General features: G+C 38.6%; 1 protein-coding gene across 7 annotated transcripts in view; it reads right to left on the reverse strand.

Annotated features, from left to right (window-relative positions):
• Window positions 1-1,684: 1,684 nt before the first annotated feature.
• Window positions 1,685-20,646, reverse strand: part of VSTM2A (V-set and transmembrane domain containing 2A) — a 28,219-nt gene continuing 9,257 nt past the window's right edge. For 4 of the 7 annotated variants that reach the window (XM_053553902.1, XM_053553903.1, XM_053553900.1 and 1 more), the window contains one exon: window positions 16,504-19,201. In XM_053553902.1, the coding sequence (XP_053409877.1) occupies window positions 19,011-19,201 (191 nt within the window). In that variant the 3' untranslated portion in view covers window positions 16,504-19,010. Of the gene's footprint in view, window positions 2,220-16,503; window positions 19,202-20,646 lie in introns of those variants that run through there. The other 3 variants (XM_053553904.1, XM_053553905.1, XM_053553907.1) reach the window with 3 other exon arrangements.

The raw sequence follows: 20,646 nt of genomic DNA on the forward strand, positions 1-20,646 counted from the left end.
GCATTTTTAAGTACTAAATGCTGAAAGAAAATAAATTTCTAGGTTAATAAAATAGTGCAATCAAAACCTTTATTTATTTTTCTCATTAGATTGAAATAATAAACCAAATGAACAAGAAAAGGCAATAAAATATTTAGCATGAAACATTACTTTTCATAAGATAACGCCAAGAATACCATGAAAATATGCACGTTGCTTATAACTGAATTGCAGAAAATCACTGTGTTTACCTTTGAAAAGCAGAGGTACTCAGAGCCTTCGAGCTTCACTTTAGAACCTGAGGCTGGGAGCTGTTGGTCCCACACAGATCATCTTCTGGATTTGTAATAAAAGAAAATGGAAGACTCTCTCTGGAAGGAAAACTCAGGTCACTTCTTGCTCAGCCGTATCTAGTCCAAGCGTACATGCAACCCATCAATAGTTGTGCCTGACTTTCTTGGCCAGAGTAGAAAACAGGTTCTAAATAAAATAATCTGCATTATCATAAAGCTAAAGACAAGAATGGAAACTAGTGAAAACCGAACCCGTTAATCTTCTTTAGTCAGGGATCTGCAGTCATCGTTTGCATATTGTATTTAGCCGACAACCAGAATTTAGTTATTAATTAGGCTATATTAAAATATAATTAGCAGCAAATAACAAAATGACAAAGCTATGAAAATTCATAAAGGTCAAAGGAAGCAGCATTTTTAGCCACAGTAAGAAGCGTTCTTCCATAAATTGAGGGAGTCACGGTGACTGCCACACCTTCCCGACATTCACCTCCAAGGCAAATTTTCAAGACTCAATGTTCCTTTTTATCGATAGTAATAATAGCAATAACGCAGAGACAGCTGTGAAGACCAGGGAGTGTGCACTCTTCAGAATCAGAAGACCCTCCAACCTCAGCAAACACCATGTATAAAAGAACCTCACAATTCCAACATGGCATAGACACAGCAAAATTAATCCATTTATCAAAGACGGATACAATTTTGAATATGCATTTTCCAGAAGGAAGCAGAGGACAGCAGAGACCATTTGCAGCTGACAAACTGTGGAACTGAAACAACGCATGGCGAAATTTACACGATATTTGTTATAAACGAAAAACAAATGCTTCATCAAAAAAAGTTAGGTTGGTGACCCAACAGATAGATATCCATAAGTATATATTTATATATATAATGATAAAAATCAGCTTGCATGAGGGTCATAGTACATCTACTTTGAAGTTATAGCACACATACTATAAGCAATTTACAGAATTTGTCATGATTGCATATACAGGAATCGCGAAATGAATTAAAATACACTGAAATATAGAACACGCAGAACATTGTCTACAAACTTCCCAGGATTGATAGGGATTGGCCATGATCAGCACTTGCCACCAGCAAACAAGAACTGTAATCAAGAGAAAAGAAGAAAAATCCAAGAATAAAGGAGAAAATAAAAAAATTCTTTCTTTCATTATTCCTTATTTAAAATAACGTCTTCCCCGTTGACCTGCAGTGTTGATGATTTTGTTCTTGCTACCAAAAGGGGGTTTTGTTTGATGACAGTTTATGTTCTGGAGCTTTTTGATCTTGGTTTGCTGCCTGCAGATAACGGGTCCTTTGTAGGAAATCAGTGGTATCCACAGCAAGTATTTATTATACCGATGACATCCAGGCCAACCCCTGAGCAGTCAATGAGATGATGGTTTTAGTCTCCAATGAAAGAAAAGGAAAAAAAAAAAATAGATCTTGTTGTTAGAAAATGTCCTATCACTGCACACTAATTCTCTTGAAATAAAAGATCAGTGATTTGCCAAAGAAAATATTATCAACAAAGCATGTGATAGCCTCTTCTCTTATGCGTCCGGAAGCAGGCGCTCCTGTGTAGGTAATTAGAGTACAGTGGGTGCAGGGTGGTGCTTGGAGTTTAGGGTCAACTTTGCTGTCCGCTCCGTAGATTTTACAGGCCATTTGCTCTTTGCTTTAAGAAGAGAAAGTGATATTGGAAAAAAGTCAGCACTTTAGATTAAAGCAAAGCACCCTTCACAAAGCCACAAACAAGAAGCAGGACAGAAAGTCCATGGCTTGTAGCTATCCTCGCACCTGCGGAAGAAGTTATAAGATATTCGCTCATCTTGAAGATTTCCAATGCTCCTTATTAGGCTGTTTTAAACACATACATATATATATTTAATTAGCTCGCCAGCTTTGCTCTGATGCTCATGAATGTCTTGGCATGCACTGCAAATAACAACACATACAAAGGATTTCAGTCCCAGGAAGGTGGTTGTGTTTGTTTTGTCTGTTTTCAAACAATGCCATCCCATGGCTGGGAACACTGAGAGAGCAAATCCAAATACTTTGCCTCAAGTGATTCCTTGAGGATCATTGCCTATCTCATCTGGTGTTCCCATATTGGTACCTAAAAACACACCCCGTTTTACTGTTGCATAAGCATAAAATCACAGGAGCTTAAACAAGCAAACAAAAACCCAACCCCCCCAAAAACAAAACAACAACAACAACAAAAAAACCCAAAAACTGAGAGCAGCCGGCTTCTCAAAAATGGGGAAAACGTGCTATAGGTGAATGCATTTGGACATTTACTTTTAAAGTGAGCTCTTTCTTAAAGTACTATCTTGGGTAGATTTAAAAAAAAATAAAGTAAGATCTTTCTTATTGTTTTATCCTTGAATCTAGGAAAAGTTAGTGCTATCAAGAATGGAAATTCTTGAAAGAGCACCAACATGATCTCAAGGAAGAAATTAAATCATATGTTTGCATTTTTCTCTTCATATGTTTTATGCAGTAAGCTTTTGGCTACAAATTACATATTAAACACTTTTAAATTAGTAAAAAATATAAAAATGTGATGAGGCTTAAAGCACCTTCTTTTTTGTTAATGGGAGGAAGGGTAAAAGAGTTTAGATGGGCTGAGTGCGGACATGCCATGTTTCGAATATTTCAGCTAAGTCACGTTCAGGTCCACATTGGCAAAGATAAAAATCGTGTCTGAATCCCTTGTTCTCAAAAAGCCAGTGTACATATAGCATAAATACTCAGGGCTTCTATCAGAAGACACACATTCTTGTTTTTCTGTTAGGTCACTTTAGTGTTGTCACCCATTTGCCTTCTTGGTAGGTAGACAGTGTATGTAATATAATATCTCCTCACAGAACCCTAATCACTGTGCACCAGAGGTTAGTGATGGATCTCTGGAGAGTGTTCCTTTATTCAAGCCGGGTGACAACTTTTAAAAAATGCAAAAGTGATAGTTCAGTCCATGTGTAGTTCTAAGTACAGAGAAGTGAGGAGAATACATACCATCTATTTAGAACAACTAGCATCAGGGCTTTCCAAAATTAAACATGTATTCTTGTTATCTTTTCATGAGAGAATCTTTGATAGGGATTCATTCAATGGGCGGGGGGGGGGAGAAGAAAGAAAAAGAAATTATTAAATTGATCCCTAAATAGCCAGTGATGCCTGATTTGACACAAAATATGTCTGGTATTGAACAAACTTTTAGTAATGGTCAAAGCAATAAAACTTGGTAAAATGATTTGCTCTCTAAAATGTATTTTGTGAAATAATGGTTTACTTTTCAGCCCAGGCATTGTAGATGAGCTCAAATTTGCTGAAACTGTGCTGTGTCTTAAGTGTCCCTCTTCCCAGTTAGTCAGTCTTTCATGGGAAACACCTGACCCGTCTTCATCCCTTTAAGACGTTAATGGAGCAGCCACTGCTTTTTGACCCAACGTTTCCTATCATAATATTCCAGCATGTGCAAGTTAAAGCATAATTTACGTGGATAATATAACTGAAAAGATACCCAATAATAGTGTAAAGGACACTTTGAAGCTACTCAAATTTTGAACTGCCTTCAGATATGCAATATGTTGTTGCAACACAGTACAATTTCCCTTCAGATTATAATCATCCATTCACTCTATGTGTGTGCATTCACAAGCATATTTTTAATTAAATGGAAGTTATTTCTATTAGGACAATTATAATTTGTATCCTATATATTAGGTTCTGAAGCACATCTGTGTTGCCGTCAGGTCACTGATTGTGTTTCTCTGTTTTTTATTGATGTCACGAATGAAGAAAGATTCAGTCGTTCATCTCCGAAGCTCCATAGACTTTTAGACAGTGAAATCAGAGAATCTAAAATGGTGTAATTTGCCCTCTGTAATTTTAATGAATAATCATCATAGCCATTTCCATTCTGATGTATACTACTTTCATAGTATCACTATTGTTTATCAGACCTGCTATGATTTATTCTACTGACAAATTAAGAAAAAAATCTTTCCTGTGACAAACTTTGGCCCCTCATCAGACTCTGTGTTGGTTTTTACACATAGAAACAATTTACTTTTGGGCCATACATAGGGTCAGGATTGCTGTCAGGATTCCCTGAGTTCTAATTTCCTTGTCTGCCTTTCACTTCTGAGATTTTAGAAAAGATACTTATTTCTTTTCTCTTTTCTAAAACGAGCATCATAACTGTTCATATAAGTGAATTACCGTTTTATCCATATTAGCATTCCAGGAATGGGGTTGCAATAGGATCACCTGCCTTGTTTTATCTGCTTTCTTTTGCTCTGTGTTGAGACCAAGCAGGACAAACTGTCATCCCCTAACAGAACGCTGTCCTGCCCCTGCTGTCTGTCCATCTGCTCCGGCTGGCTGGAGGTCAGCTCCCTTGCTCTCAACTTAGCAGCACTTTGTTTTTGCTTCTCCACGGCCTTTCCTGGCCTGCCTTGCCCTACATTCGCTATATTCACACCCCATCTCGCCGATTTCCCTCTTCACTCATTGAGAGCAAGGACTGACATTTTTAACTGATGTTTTGAACTGCCATCAGCTATGCAATATGATGTTGCAACAGTTTTTTTTTTTTAGTACTTTCAGTGTCAAAAACAAGGCCTTGAGAATTTTAAAACTTTGCCTCCAATATAAAATGCCCCGTGAGGAAGAAAGGGAGAGGCTATTGTCTACATGATGTTAAGAAAATGTACAGGCCGTGCGTCTAATAGGCCCTGGGTGCAGTTTGGAGACGTCGGCCACATGCACTCTGATGAAGCCTTTCATGGATTTTATGCTTAAAGCTTTTCCCAAGGCTCTGTCTGGTGTAGTTCCCCAAGTCTTCGTGGCTGAGGAGGCATCTTCTCCATTTTGTAAATGGCGGAGTCTAAGAAGTCTTCTCTGAAGTCTACGCAGCTCGCGAGAACGGACCTTCCACGCCTCGACTCCCTGTCCCCGCAATGGCCAGTGTCGCTGGTGGCACACGGACAATCCAGCGTTTCTCAAGAGAGTGACAAACGAAAGTCTGACCAAAGAGAAGATATTATCTTCACTATCGTTATGATTTCAGAGTAGAACAGAAATTCCTTTAATTTTTTTTTTTTTAAAGCAAGATTAAAATCAATCAAAGTGCTGTCTCCCAGAGACTGTCCTCGGCAGTCTCAGCCATCAGGTGAGAAGCTCGGGGCTTGAGGCAGCATCTGCGCCAGCGTCTGCGCTGCTGTTCCTTCCTGTGTGACGTGGCCGTGCGTCCCTGGCTACGTGACAGCCGCCCCGCCCACCTAGTCCCCATGCAGCTGCGCAGTGTGGGGCCAGGCAGCGTGCGCAGGAGGCCAGGGCGCCAGTCTTAATGACTCCGCCCAACCCTGGTCTTAGTGACTCCGCCCAACCCTGAGTAGCAAACGTGCAGATCAGGAAGACGTAACACGCACGCGAAGCGACTCCTAGATTACACCGGCAACGCAGGAAAGTGGGGCTACGGAAACCAAGAAGCAGGAGTACAGTCACCACGGAGCCCAGATCTGCAGCTCTCTGAAATCCCGCATCTGTTAAATCAGTCTGTGAGGCCATTACTGGAATGTCTGCTCATCTTTACAGAGAAAATGCACCAGATATAAACATATTTCAGGGAAAAAGGAAAAACTAGTTTGATATAAAACTTGACTTTTTCTCAACTCTGCATCCATAAATATTGGATATAAAAACATTATAGGTCTCTTGGTTTTACTAAACATTAATAAATTTTCTGTGCTCATGAATGAGACAGTTGTCTTATGATACAACATTTTGAACTTTTCATGTAAACTTTTATGGTTTAAAGATTCCTCTGAACTCTAGACGTGACTCCACCTTTCTGTAGACATATCTCTCTTTTTGTCAATACTACCCTTTCCAAGCTTTTTGATTCAGATTGGAGAGTGTGGGACCCAGAAGGCTTAAGCTGATTGGTCCAAGTCCCGTCTTTATTTATATATACATATATATTATTAAATCATGGCTGTGTACATTAATGCAATCATGGGGCACCATATACTGGTTTTATACACCATTTGACACATTTTCATCACACTAGTTAACATAGCCTTCCTGGCATTTTCTTAGTGATTGTGTTAAGACATTTATATTCTACATTTACTAAGTTTCACGTGTACCCTTGTAAGATGCACCACAGTGTAATCCTACCAATCATTCTCCCTCTGCCCACCTCCCCCTCCCTCTCCTCCCTTTCCCCCTCCCCCCTATTCTTAGGTTATAACTTTCACATGAAAGCTATAAATTAGTTTCATAGTAGGGCTGAGTACATTGGATACTTTTTCTTCCTTTCTTGAGATACTTTACTGAAAAGAATATGTTCCAGCTCCATCCATGTAAACATGAAAGAGGTAAAGTCTCCATCTGCCATCTGCCATTCAATCCTATAATTCCTGTACTAGGCCCAGAAGACCAAAAATCACATCATAACAAAGATATTTGTACCAGAATGTTTATTGCAGCCCAATTCATAATTGCTAAGTGGTAAAAAAAGCCCAAGTGCCCATTGATCCACAAATGGATTACTAAATTGTGGTATTTGTACACCATGGAATATTATGCAGCCTGAAAGAAAGATGGAGACTTTACCAAGCCCCATCTTTCCTTGGTAACAGGGAGGGAGTGAAATCAGAGCTCTTGGCTATGAGGAAAGGTGACCCAAAGAGGGGGCGCAGCTATTTACTTCAATGTACTAAGTGGAAAGTTGAGACAACTACCTAATTTCTCCGACATAAATTTTACTAGTTCTTCAAATAGTCCCCTTCTCCAGGTTTTGAGTAATTTCTTGTGGATTAGCTTCCTATGTGAATTCAACTTTTAGTGGGTTGAAATGCAGGCACAAGCAGCACTCAGGCCTCATAGAGCGAGGCTTGACTCTTCATGGGCCTTTCTCTTTGTCTTCTTTTTTGAGTAGTTCTAGTGGAATCAAGAGGAGCAAGAAAAAAAGAAAGAAAACAATTTCTCTCCCACTGTGGCTCTCTGATAAAAGATTTCAGAATTTTTACCTGAAAGTAAAAGTGAATGGTAGGAAAGCTCAGTGCAAGACAAAACTAAAACTGGACATTCTCCAACTGTAAAAGTTGCAAGAGTCAGGTGACTCTTTCCGTGTGAAGAAGTCCAGTTTATTAAGAATTGAGTGTTCATTACAGCTCTTCAAACAGACATCCACATAACTTTCTTTTATTACAGATGCCTGCTTTCAGAGCTGAAAACAGCTGTGTGGGAAAATCTCAGCTAGCTTTTAATGCATTTTTATTCAAGTTTGCACATACCAAATCACTATTTAAAGGGCAAAGTCAGATAATAGAATGATTTTATCCTATAATTTTTTGAGACGAATATCTTTTCATTAGCATTCTTATAGGTCCAGTGCCAATTTCTTCCAGAAATATATTTTTTAAAAGAAATGTCTCATTTTGACCTAATACATAAATCGCCTATTTCATGCACCCTAGCATGTTTAAATTGCTTTTCTTGCTTTCCTTTAGTCAGCAAATTTACAGCTCTATTCTAGTCATGAGGCCTCTCACTATAGCTGGGGGAAAAGTGCACTTGCTATGAATGAGGTCTACCTGACAAGGCACTGGTGTGTTGCCCCATTCACCAATGTTCCAGGCTCTCCTCCTGCTTATAACTGGTCCCTGCAGCCTTCAGGAATTTCTATCTTGTGCAGCTACTGAAGAATGGACACCAGATAATGCTGCCTCCCTCCTGATAAGGCCACGGTGCATCTTAAAACATCACTTTTCATTGTAACTTGTCTATCCTGGTAAGAACTGGTCTTGTATACATGTAGTGATGATTATGGCTGAAGCACGTTTTCTAACACATTATTTCTTTACCCCTGACCACAATCCCATGGGTTACATAACCCTATTATCGATAGAGAACTAAAGGGGAAAGCGGTTTTGTAACTTGTTCAAGTTGAGGTAACCAGTCAGTGTGCAGTTCCGTTTGACTCTAGAACTAAGATGTTACAAATGAATTTGCATCATAATTTCATCTGGCCATTCTTCATACCTGAAAAGTCCCAAGGCCGCCTATTAAAAATATATGGAATTAAGAGAGGTTTTGAGAACAATGAAACCTGGTAGGAAAACAAATAGAATGTTTTCAAAAAATGAAATTTAATATCACCTACATTTAGTAACCACTTCAATGCATACATGGGAATGATAGATAATTAGTGCTCCATTTACTGGTTATATATATGTATATATAAGTGATGCTAAAGTGTTTGAAAGTATTTACTCACAGAGTTTAATGAGCTTCCTGCTTGGATGCTTTCATTATTAATTAGCAAACTCTGTTTTCATAAGTAGGTATCCATCAATCCAGACTTTATTTGAATGATCACAAATTCCATATTAGGAATTCCACACAAGATTCTGTTGCATGGATAATGTAATGATGAACTTCACTAAAGGCGTCTGGAAGTGCTTTCAAGTTGAGAAATGCAAAGTGGAAATTTGGAGGACAGCTGGCATAGATGTGGGATGGCTTCCTTTTAGGGACACACCTCCGGCTCTTGGCTGAGAGCATCCAGAACAGATTGCTCTGAATTGTGAAACTGATACAAAGTGCATCCCACCTGGCCTTATTCACTGCTAAGTGAAGAGCCCTGAGAAATGTATCTTAATTACTCCTGAGTTGAGAAAGTAGGAGACTGCTTGACTGAGTATTTGAGCAACTGCTTACCAACTGGTCAAACAGAATATCTCGTCTCACCCACTCATCACATGTCCACAAGGGCAATGCCATCAGAGAAAAGTTTCTCATCAAAGAAGGAAACAGTCTTATACTTTTAAAGAAATGGCAAGTGAGGGAAAAAAATAGAAGGAAGAGAAAGGGACCAAGGGAAACACAGCTGCAAATATGTGATTTCAGTTTCTAGATATTTTCTCAATATAAATTAAAGATATCATCATGATGCATAAGTACAGTAATTTGCCTAGATTAAAAAATATTTTTTATTATTCAGCCACGTTTGATTTTGAAAAGGAAATTATTTCAGGACCTAATGCCAATAGAAGGTACAAAGGCGTCAATTATATGGCCTCAGAAAACATACTTGTTTTAACATAAAAAAAACTTAAGATTTTTACCCATATATTTCCAACTTTGAGCCAATGGTGTTACTTTTTTCTTAATCTAACTATTTAAAATTTTTCTCAATTAGGATGGTATATAAATTATCTTCATAATAGAAATTCCTTCTTAGCTATTGGAATTAAATTATTGGAAATGTTTGAAGAAAGATTTTTTAAATTCATATTTTATTTATTAAGACATAAGAATAAAAGTATAGGAGTAAGCCTTGGCCAGGGGACTGTTCACTAAACTTCCTGCCCACAATTTATCATTAAGTATCATTTTAAAGAAATTAATATCATTGTTGGTCATGAACATGCAGTGAAGGATGGTACTGTGGGGAAAAGAGCTATACTTTTGTCAGGCTCCTGCGGATTTCCTGAAAGCAGGTCAGATACCAAATTGCATGATTACAGCTACCCCCTTCCCACACTCCTGTAAATCCTCACGACCCTGACAAGGGAATAGCCATCCTGGGCTAGGGACAGCTAGCATGGTCACAGCAACCCCCTCCCGCCTTTTTGAAATGCTTTAGGGCCAGTGTTCTCGGGAAGCATCAGGATCTCCTATCCTGGTCCTGGCTGACTCTAGAAGTAAGGCCTTGCTCCAAGATTAACACTTTTGCAGAAGGTAGTAATTCTAATATCAGTCTCTGACACAGCATCATTCACTCTGCAGGAAAGATGACTTACCTCACCTCTCGTGACCCCTTCCCACATTCCAACTACACTAATAAAAGTTCCTTGAGACTGTATGAGTGGGGCCGACTTTTGGTCAGACTCTATTCTGCTCCTTTAAAATAAAGCCTCTCCTTCATCCCTGGACGGGCCTCCTCTCCTTCTTGTGGACTCTGGCCGGACTCTGTCCCTAAACCTCTCAGGTACAAGTGATATTTTCTAATCTTCTCTGATTTAGGTGGTCTGAGGTTGTATTGACCAAATGACATAAAAACTTATTTATAGGATGGGGCCTTGGTGTGTGTCACACTTTATGGGGGCAAGACATGATTGCAAGAGGGACTTTACCTAACAATTGTAATCAGTGTAACCTGGCTTATTGTACCCTCAATGAATCCCCCCCCCAAAAAAAACCCAAAAACTTATTTATAGTCTTAGTAGTGACATTAGCCTTATAAATGTTTTGCACTACACATAAACCAAAACATAATTTTCTATCCCTGATAATTTAGTTAACTCTAATTACATGCACAGTGCTAGGGGTTGCTATAACACTAAAAATATCAAGACAAAATTCATATCTTCAAAACCCTCATCATATTTTCAGACAGTCTGAAATAGTGACTTTCTAAATTTTAAAGATTTTTTTTTTTTTTGTATTTGGTTCATATGATTCTCCTGCTTGATTCCTAAACATAGTATTTTTTCAAATTAACTATTTATGATGCTAGAAGTGAGGGGGATGCCTTCATAGCATGCACATTCATTTAATGAGACAAATTAAAAATAAAATATTTTATAAATGGCTAAAGAAGATGTTGCTCAGGATATAGCCACAACTGAAGACCTCCATTATAGAGCAAATAAAAAAAAAAAAAATTAACCTCATAACACACCCCCTCACTTCACAGTGGTTTATATTTCAAAATTTGAAATATTTGACTGTATTATTTAATCTTCACTAAAATGTTGGTGTCTGTGAAGATAACATAATTTAATTTAATTTCATCCTTTTAATTTTTTATAGTTTTTAGCTTCATAGAATGAGAAATCCTGACTTCTAGCTTTTGGTATGTTACTAATTTCACAAAGAGTGTCAACTACACTGGGGCTGTTTCATACCTATAGTATTCTGTATTCATGTGAAAATGCTCTCTTTGAGTCTGTTTTGAAGCAGTCACATAAAGTAAAATGTAGTTCTTATCTATAAATCTTCCTGTGTGTTGATGTCTCTAGATACTCCCCAAAACAAGGTGTTACTCATCACTTGATCTCCTAGGAATTGGGGCTGTGTGAGTCAGATCACAGAGAGGAAAATGATTGCATAGTATTTCATTTGTGGACTTTATAGGTATTTGATTTATTTAATCAGTATACTTTCATGAAGATCACATCTATTTGCTTAGAAAAACAAAAAGAATAATGGATGGTCAGATTTTCCACCCAGCCCCAGGAAATAAGATACCATGTTCTTAATTTTAATGCTACTATCAATTATGGCTTTCTTAACAGTATACACATATACATGTGTGTATATTTTTAAAATTTTGTCATAAGCTCCACAATTACACAGTATTATTTTGTTTTTCAATCATTTTTTATATTTGCTAATTTATTTTCTCTCTCATGCCTTTATCATTTTTTAATCCAGAAAATTTAACATTTTCGTTTTTTCCTTGTAACAAAGTAATACGTTGTCATTGTACAAATTTTATAAATCTAATCAAAATAAATAAAAAAGTAGGCCAGCCATGGTGTGGCTCATGCCTGTTAGCCCAGTACTTGGGAGGCCCAGGCCGGGGAATTGCTTGAGCTCAGGAGTTTGAGACCAGCCTGAGCAAGAGAGAGACACTGTCTCTAAAAGTAGCTGAGTATTGTGGTGGGCACCTGTAGTTCCCGCTAAAAGTAGCTGAGTATTGTGGTGGGCACCTGTAGTTCCCGCTAAAAGTAGCTGAGTATTGTGGTGGGCACTTGTAGTTCCCGCTACTCAGGAGGCTGAGGTAAGAGGATCACTTGACCCCAGGAGTTCGAGGTTACTGTGAGCTATGATGACACCATGGCACTCTATCCAGGGGCCACAAAGTGAGATTGTCTCATAAAAAATAAAAATAAAATAATAAATAAATAAGTAAATAATCAAATATCATGCCTTATCCTGTCTTCTGCTGTACATTTTCATACATTTTTCTTGTTATTTTTCTATGCACATAGCTCAGACTGATTTAAAGTTTTGTATGTTATGTATTTTCACTAAAGATTACACATCAAGCCCTTTCTAATGTCACTGAAAATTCTTTCAAGAAGCTGCTTAATAGTCACTGTAAGTGTTAACACATTCATTGGGGGACTTCCCTCTTCTGGATCCTTTGAGTATTTCCAGTGATAAGAAACATTCTGTGATAAACATTCCTGTTCATGCCTCACTACTGATCTCCTTAGAATTTTCTCCCAGAAATATAATTTCAGAGCCATGCCTGTAGTACCATCTTAAGCCCTATGACTAATCTTTTCTGGAGGCAACTACCAATTCTCCGTGTGAGCGACAACGCAGCAGAATTACTGATTCACTGTAACCTTGGTAATACTTGTTGATTTAAAAAAAACTTTCACAACATTATATCTAACAAGTTTTTTAAACTGACAAGTGATTTTGATTGAGACTGCATCAAATTTATAAATACTTCCAAAAACCTTGACATATTTATAGTTCTGACTCTGGCCATCCAAAAATGTAGCATGTTTATACATTTATTCAAACATACAGGCTCTCAATAAAGTGTTCTAGTAGTTAGTAGTCTTTATATTCTTGGTACTTATTTGTTATTTTTTAAGACTATATATTTTAGATCTTTTTCTTGTTGCTACTATTGATGATTCTATTTTATGCCTCCAATATATTTTATTTTTATATTGCAGTTATGTAAAAGATTGATTTAAGTTAATACCTGTATCTTGCTTTTATTCATACTACACAATCACTTTTGATACCTCTAAGTGATCTGTAGCAGGTTACGCAATCATAGCATTTGTTAATACTGACTTTTTATTTTCCTAAATATGAGACACAAATATATCCTTGTCTGTTGCTTCACTATTTAGTTACATTCGTTCAAATTAAACAAATGCTTATAACTATTTACAGTAAAATGTTATCTTTTTTCTTTTACATTTTAGCATTTTTTAAAAATTAAATCTTTTACATTTTAGTATTTTTTCAAAATTAAATCATAGCATTTATGGGGTACAATGTATTGGTTTTAAATACAGTTTGAAATACTTGCAACAAACTGGTTAATATAGCCTTTCATTTATAAATTATTTTGTAACTTTATTTATTGATTGATTGATTGATTGAGTTTTGAGACAGAGTCTCAAGCTGTCACCCTGGGTAGAGTGCCGTGGCATCACAGCTCATAGCAACCTCAAACTCTTAGGCTTAAGTGATTCTCTTGCCTCAGCCTCCCACATACCTGGGACTACAGGTACCTGCCACAGTGCCCTGCTATTTTTTTGTTGCAGTTGTCATTGTTGCTTTAGCTAGCCTGGGCCGGGTTTGAATCCGCCAGTCTTGGTGTATGTGGCTGGCACCCTACCTACCCACTGAACTACGGATGCCACCTGTAACTTTAAACCTTTGAAGACTCACGCCTCTGATTTTATGCTAATCTTCCCATATTTAACTTTCCTTTCTGTTTAGCTCTTTAATCAGAGTTCATTTGTATACATATTGTCAATTGTGGTACTATGTTTCCTTTGGCAAAGAAATTCTTGGTTAATATTCTTTTTTTAATTCATCAGACAAGATACTATTTTATATAATTTTAGAACTTCCCAGGATTATTTTATTTTCTTTAATTTTTATTCATATTTATGTTTCTTTATTATCCTCTTAAATCATGGTTACTTAACAACATATTTTTACATCTGGTAGGTAAAAAGGAAGAAAATTAGCCATTGCTGAGCTTACTCATGCTGAGTTTACGGGATGTTTAAAATCCATTATCTCACTGAATGCTGAAAATGGTTAAGCGTTACCATACGAGTGTTATCAATAAGGACTTTGAGGTTCAGAGAGATTTTGTGAGCCCCTCATTCAAATAACAAGCTACATGGTGAGTCTGGGAATCAAATCTGTGTTTATCCAGCACCACACACTAGGACATTTTCATCATTAGTTTCCATTCCCATTTTATTTCTCTCTCTTTTTAAGACTTTAAAAAAATATTCTCACTTGTTTATGTTTTCAGATGTATTGTTAATTACTTCATGATTTTAAAAATTCAGAAAATAATTTTTAAAAGCTTGAATTTAATTAAGATAACAGCCACATTATAGAATTGTGGCTTGTCAATATTCTTTATTCAGGTCACAGTTTAAATTCTTGAAAATCCTTTGGAATTGTATTGTGTTTTACAATAGAGATCTAATAACAACCTGGGGCGTGACAGCTGGTAGCTAATATGTTATGGTTATGTAGATAGCAACTTATCATCAATTAATGACATTGTGACAAAAGAGGAAAGCTCTGGAATTATAAATCATAAGACTAAGCCAGGAATGAAGACCCTGTTTTCCTTCTTTAATTCATCACTTCCACACACCCAACAAGGAAAATACTTGCCCAGGAGAACCAGGTGCTATAGACCAGAGGTTTCCAAACATTTTGGCACAGGGACCAGACCACAGATGAGGGGTGGGGAATGGTAGAGCAATTAGATTCCAGTAAAGAGTGCAACCTAGACCCCTCCCATGCTCAGTTTATAGCAGGTTCATGCTCCTATGAGAACCTAATGCTTCTGCTGATGTGGCAGGAGACCAGGCCCAGGTGGTGATGCCAGCTATGGAGATTGGCTATAAATAGAGATGAAGCCTTTCTTGTGTTTGCTTGGTCTTACCTCCTGCTTTGTGGCTGCATTTCAAACAGCTCTGGGCTTGGGGACCACATGTATGGTCCATTTGCTCTCATCATTTCATTGCTGATGATAATAATCATATATAAGCCCAAGCCATCATAGTTTTTTTTATTACAATAACTAATTACCATGTATTGAGGTCTTATGAAGACCTAAAAGTATATGTATATTATTTTCCTAAAAGTATATGTATATTATTTTATTTAATCCTCAAAACCTTGTGAAGATTTTACTGTGCTTTCTGTTTCAGGAATGAGAACAGCTGCACACAGCCACCAGCAACAGAGCTGAAATGTGTACCTGTTGTCCCCCACCAGTGCCAAGCACTGTTGCCTCTGCTGGGGACTACGCAGAGCCAGAGGCAGGTCTGTTCACGCCCTCCACAACCCAGATGAATGTTCCTGTGTCAGGCTGTCAGTGCTGGAGGTGGTCCTTGGAAGAAGGAGACTTGGTCCTTCCTTTCTCTTTTAGGATGTGTGTTACTTTGACCAACAGAGGGAGGTCCAGCATCTCCCAACCCTGTGGCCATCTGTCCAAGAAGCTGCTCCTATGGCAACTTCCTGAAATCACAAGGACCAAGGAATCCTAGAGACAAAAGCTTAGAACACTGGCAAATTCTGCTTCTGGTCTCCTCAATTACAGAGGACCTGGTAGTCCCAAGTGGACCGTCACATGGCCAGTGGTGACTTAAGAAGCTACCTAGCCCACAATTGGGCCTTGGTTTTATAGGCCCAAATTGTTACTGAGTTTTCATGAGTAAAGTTAAATGTGGTTTACAGGAGAATTTAATCATCATAGACTCTTAATCTACATAATTCTGGTTTAAACATTGCTGCAGTAGATTCCTTGGCCTGATTATCCAAATCATTGCCTCAAATCTATTTTTCATCTTATTCACACTTGATGTACATAGTAGCCATTTAACTGATAGAATTACAATGATCAAATTAATTTAACCTGTGTAAGCAGCCAACTTGGATCATTTAAACCAAAATCAACATTAAGGTCTGAATTATATGACTGACTAGCTCAAACAATTTCCTTGTATATTAAATCAAGCAAACAAGCTTCTACACCCTCAGCTCCTCATCTCCCTCCTCCTAACAGCTATGAAATTCTGTTTCAAGATCACTCCTGCCGGCCGAGGCCACTGTTGCAGAGCTGCCACAGCCATCATAGCAGAGTGACTTCCGTGGCTGTGGCTTCCGACGGCCATGGCCTATAAATGCTCAGGTTCACCTGAGGGCGAAAATGCAACCATCACACTTGGGAGTCCAGAGAGTCAGCATTCCTGCTGAGTGGCTGTGGACTCCACACGTGGAAACACCTTTCACCACACCCAGTTTTCTTATAAATACCAGCTGCTGAGCTCAGGGGTGAAGTGAACAGCTTCAAAAAAAGTCCATCTTCACCCTAGAAAATCTGACAGCAGAAGAACAGAGTCTCTAACGAAGTGTTTACTCGCATGACCCACACAGACACACATCTCCCAGGAAATGATACAAATTTATTTTTCTCACCCAGAAGTAAAGTTTTTAAAGCTAATGATTCTTACAATTTCTGGAACATAAAAATACTTATTTCTGGTTCTAGGGACATGCTGACTCAGTGGGTGCGGGGTAGAGTCCTGGTATCTGAACCTTTAGGAAGCCTCTGGTGAGTCTGATGTAGATTGGCTGCACTAGTCAGTTTCAGAAACACCCTTTGAAAGTCTTGATCAGCTCTGATATAGTAGCAAAATTATCTATTAATGAAAACATAATCATACAAACAAGAAAATGAAAACATGAGCTCTCTTTGTTCGAGAAGATACTTAGAAGAATGCAAGTTATAGTATTTGTAGCCACAAAGCCCTAGGTGGGTGTCAGCCAATCTGACTTGCTTGAGACTGAGAGGGTGCAGTCCCAGGATGTGGTACTTTGAGTAGCTCGAGGAGGAAATGAGGAAGGGACAAGGTCCAGTAAGGGCTCCAAAGTAGGTGTGAGCAAATGGCTGAGGAGAACAGATGAGAAAACAGCCAGTTCTGAGGAAGAGATTAGGAAAGAGCATTAAAGAACTTGTGTTTGAGTAGGAATTTAGCAAACTGGGAAAGACCCAGACAAAGAAAATATCATTTACAAAGTCACAGAGGTAAGAAAGTATCTGAAAACATTCAGGATCCCAAGAAAGAAGACTGTGTGTGAGAATTAGTAACCCTGGGGACACAAGGCAGGAGATGAACCTGCAAAAATCGGTGGTGGTGCTCCAGAAATCATAATCACTTAATGATTCACAATCTATTGTGATATGTTCCTTGTATTAGAATTGAAACAGAGGAATTATTAGAAACTGTTGGAATAGATGAGACAAGTGATGAGAGTTTATGTTGAGAATGAAACTAGGATTGGTGGAGCAGAAAAATGCAGTTTTCCTGGGTGTTTTAGGGAGACGATTATTAGGACGATTCTATGTAACACCGGACAGAGAAGGAGGTATGAACATTTCAAGTTTTCCTTAAGACCTGTGATTGTGATGCTGTTATTAAAAGAATTCGGGAATACAGGAGCAGAAACATTTCTTTTTGGTCAGAAAGCTAAGATAATAACTTTGGTTTTGAATCGTCGAGCATTAGGTGCCTGATAGGGGTATCTTTTGTTGTGGACCAAATCTCTCTGCAACCCAGTGTCTTAAAACTACAGTGGATTATTATCTCTCACCCAGCTGTTCTCTGAATGCAGCTGGGCACTGCTGGCTCAGCCTCCTTCAAGCTGTGATGAGATGGCAGCTGGAGCTTGGTGTAATGGAGGCAGGGTCCTGTAGGTCCTTGATCACATGTCTAGGGCCTTGGCTGGGGCTTTACTCATAAGGTGATCTGAAGGTCTATGTATAGCTTACAGAGTAGCTGGCTTTTAAGAGCTCAGAGCAGAGGCTTCCAATCCCTTTAAAGGCTGTGTCTGGAGTTGACAAAGCATCACTTCTTCATACTTTTTGGTGAAAGTGCTCACAGGCCCGCTTGAGCTCAAGGGGAAGGGACACAGGCCCTGCATATCAGTGAGTGGAATGTGGACCAGGGTCCAGTCATCTTAATCCTCCATAGTGCTTGTGGGACCTCTGTGTGGTTTGGGGGAAAAGAGTGAGAAATAAGAAACAGAAAGGTGAATGGACAGTTTTTCAAGGGTGAGGGTTCAAGACCATAGGAATGGAAAAGGGAAGGTCAGGGAGTGGAGAAAGGGAGAAGAACTACATTTAAGAGAGAATTTGGGTGGGGAAGCCAACAAACAAGAGGAGCGGGTGCTCAGAGCCAGTGAACGGGAAGCAGCCAGTGAAGGCAGGAAGGGTGAGGCCGGGCATCAAGAAGGCCTGGTGGGAGGACAGAGGCTGCCCAGGAGCTGGGGTGGAGGAGATGGGGACTGTGGAGACAGAAAGAAGAGACACCAGGGGCTATAAGACAGCATTTGGAATGCAACAGGCCAAGAGGGTGGAGAGAGAGACTTGGGCTTGGGGAGGAGAAGCCCAGCACACAGGGCCCCCAGGGTGGCAGGAGCCAGTGGGCACGCCACCTTCTGAGAGGTCACCCAGCAGCGTGCTGTTCAGAGTTCTGCTCGCCTGTTTGTAAAGGTGGCGAGGAGGGATCAGTAGACAAGAAGAAAGGCTGAGAGAACAAAGGAAGGACAGCTGACATTGACTAGGAAGGAGGTGCCTGGCTTCTGAAAGGACTGGAGACCCTTGTTTCTAGGGAGAAACAAGCAGAGAGTGGCTTAGCACGTTAGGGTGTGTATCAGGGAGCTGAAGGAAATCTCTGCTCTCTGTGCAAAAGAGCCAAAGGGCTTCATTTTGGGGAGACCCTGTGGCTTCTCTCTCCCAGTCCCTGTTGGGCACAACTCTTCAGATCAGATCCCACCGTCCCTCCCCCAAGGGTGCCCTCCCTGCCACCACCAGCTAGGAGGAAGAATTCTCCCTTTGCAGATCACCCATTGGACATGCCTTCAACTTTTAATTCCAGGTATTGGTTTCCTCAGACATTGTGTTTAAAGGCATTTTCTTTCTGAGCTTCTTGTAGTTGGAGACACAAGGGGTGAGTGTGACCTGAGCAACTCTGGACATGGCAACAAAACTGGAGAGGGTTCGAAGGAGCTGGAGATGAGACCCTCTGAAGGGATTGCAAAGCCAACTTTAGTCTGTTTGGTTAAAGCATTTTTCTTCATTATTTTACTTTTACCTGTTGATTAAAAAGTGGAGGTAGAATTAACATAATTTTAAAATTTAAAAAATTTTAATTTATAATTATGAAAATATTTATACACATGAAAAAACATTTTCAGGCAGGAAGGGACAATCGTATGTTCACTAACTTTTAGCAAAATATCTGGGAAAGATATGGGACTAGCTATACTAACCATTAGATTCTATGTTATTCTTGTGACATGTAGATGGCAAGAGATAATCTTGTCTGTTTTCTTTTTTCATGTAAATGTCTACTTTAGGAAAACTGGTTAATTGTACAACAGTTTTAAGATTAATATAAGTTATATTCAGATAATATTTTCCTTTTATAGAGACAGAAATTCTTTGACAGAAAAATAGTGCAAATTAAGAGTTAAGTGTTTCAGACTAAATAATTTAGTCGGCTAAGTCAAAGATTATTATGAAAATAAAAGTGCAGACGAACCAGCCGTTGGTACAGGGGTTAATATTATGGTGTCATATATACAAAGGGTAAAGTTTCTTTGCATCAAATGGTAAAAGACAAAAGGCTGGTACAAGATAGCTCTTGGCCTATAAAAGGAAGATCTTAATTTTGGTGCCTTGACCATGTCTTGCTTTAAAGAATGACAATAAAAAAAAGATACATGATAAATGGGATTTACAAATATTTTGTTTTCTCACAAACTAAAAGGAGAAGGGAGGAAGCGTTCCTCCCATTTTTCTGTCCCTGTGCCTGCATATGAGTTTTTTGAAGGGATATGGAAGGTGGATGAATGAATGAAGCATGGGTATTGAAATAAACTTTATTTGAATATAATCTGAAAATGATCAGCAAAATTATAAATCAGAATGTGGGTATTACAGTGAATATAATATATAAATATCCATATCAGATATTATATTACATACAATACTTGTGCAAGTTTTGGAACTTACACATAAATGGAATGGGTAGCTAGCCACCCCAGCCTTGGAAATAGAAGTTAGAAAATGTCGATGAAAGTGTATCATGTATTTTCCAAAATTCACTGGGAAAAAGATAGAAATTAAATATTTCAAGATATTTTAGATTGTTTGCTATAAGCAGATTATTATTATTATTTTTTTTTGCAGTTTTTGGCCAGAGCTGGGTTTGAACTCACCACCTCCGGCATATGGGGCTGGCGCCTTACCCCTTTGAGCCACAGGCACCGCCTTCTAAGCAGATTATTTTATTGAAAAGCACATTCAGTAAATACTGGCTGTCATGAGTCAGCATTTCTTCTCTCCTTTCACCGTTAACTATAGAAAAAGCAATTTTGTATTTAAGAGCAAGGCTGGTGATGAGATGGAAAATGAGTAGTCATGTTTTAAAATTGCTATAAAAGATATCTAGAGTTTACCACTTAATCTCCAATCATAGGGCTAAGAAAAAGATACTAAAATGAAGATACATTTTAGAGTGCGTTATTTAACCCT

Source organism: Nycticebus coucang, chromosome 11 (assembly GCF_027406575.1).
Source record: "Nycticebus coucang isolate mNycCou1 chromosome 11, mNycCou1.pri, whole genome shotgun sequence".
In the NCBI taxonomy this organism is placed as follows: domain Eukaryota; kingdom Metazoa; phylum Chordata; class Mammalia; order Primates; family Lorisidae; genus Nycticebus; species Nycticebus coucang.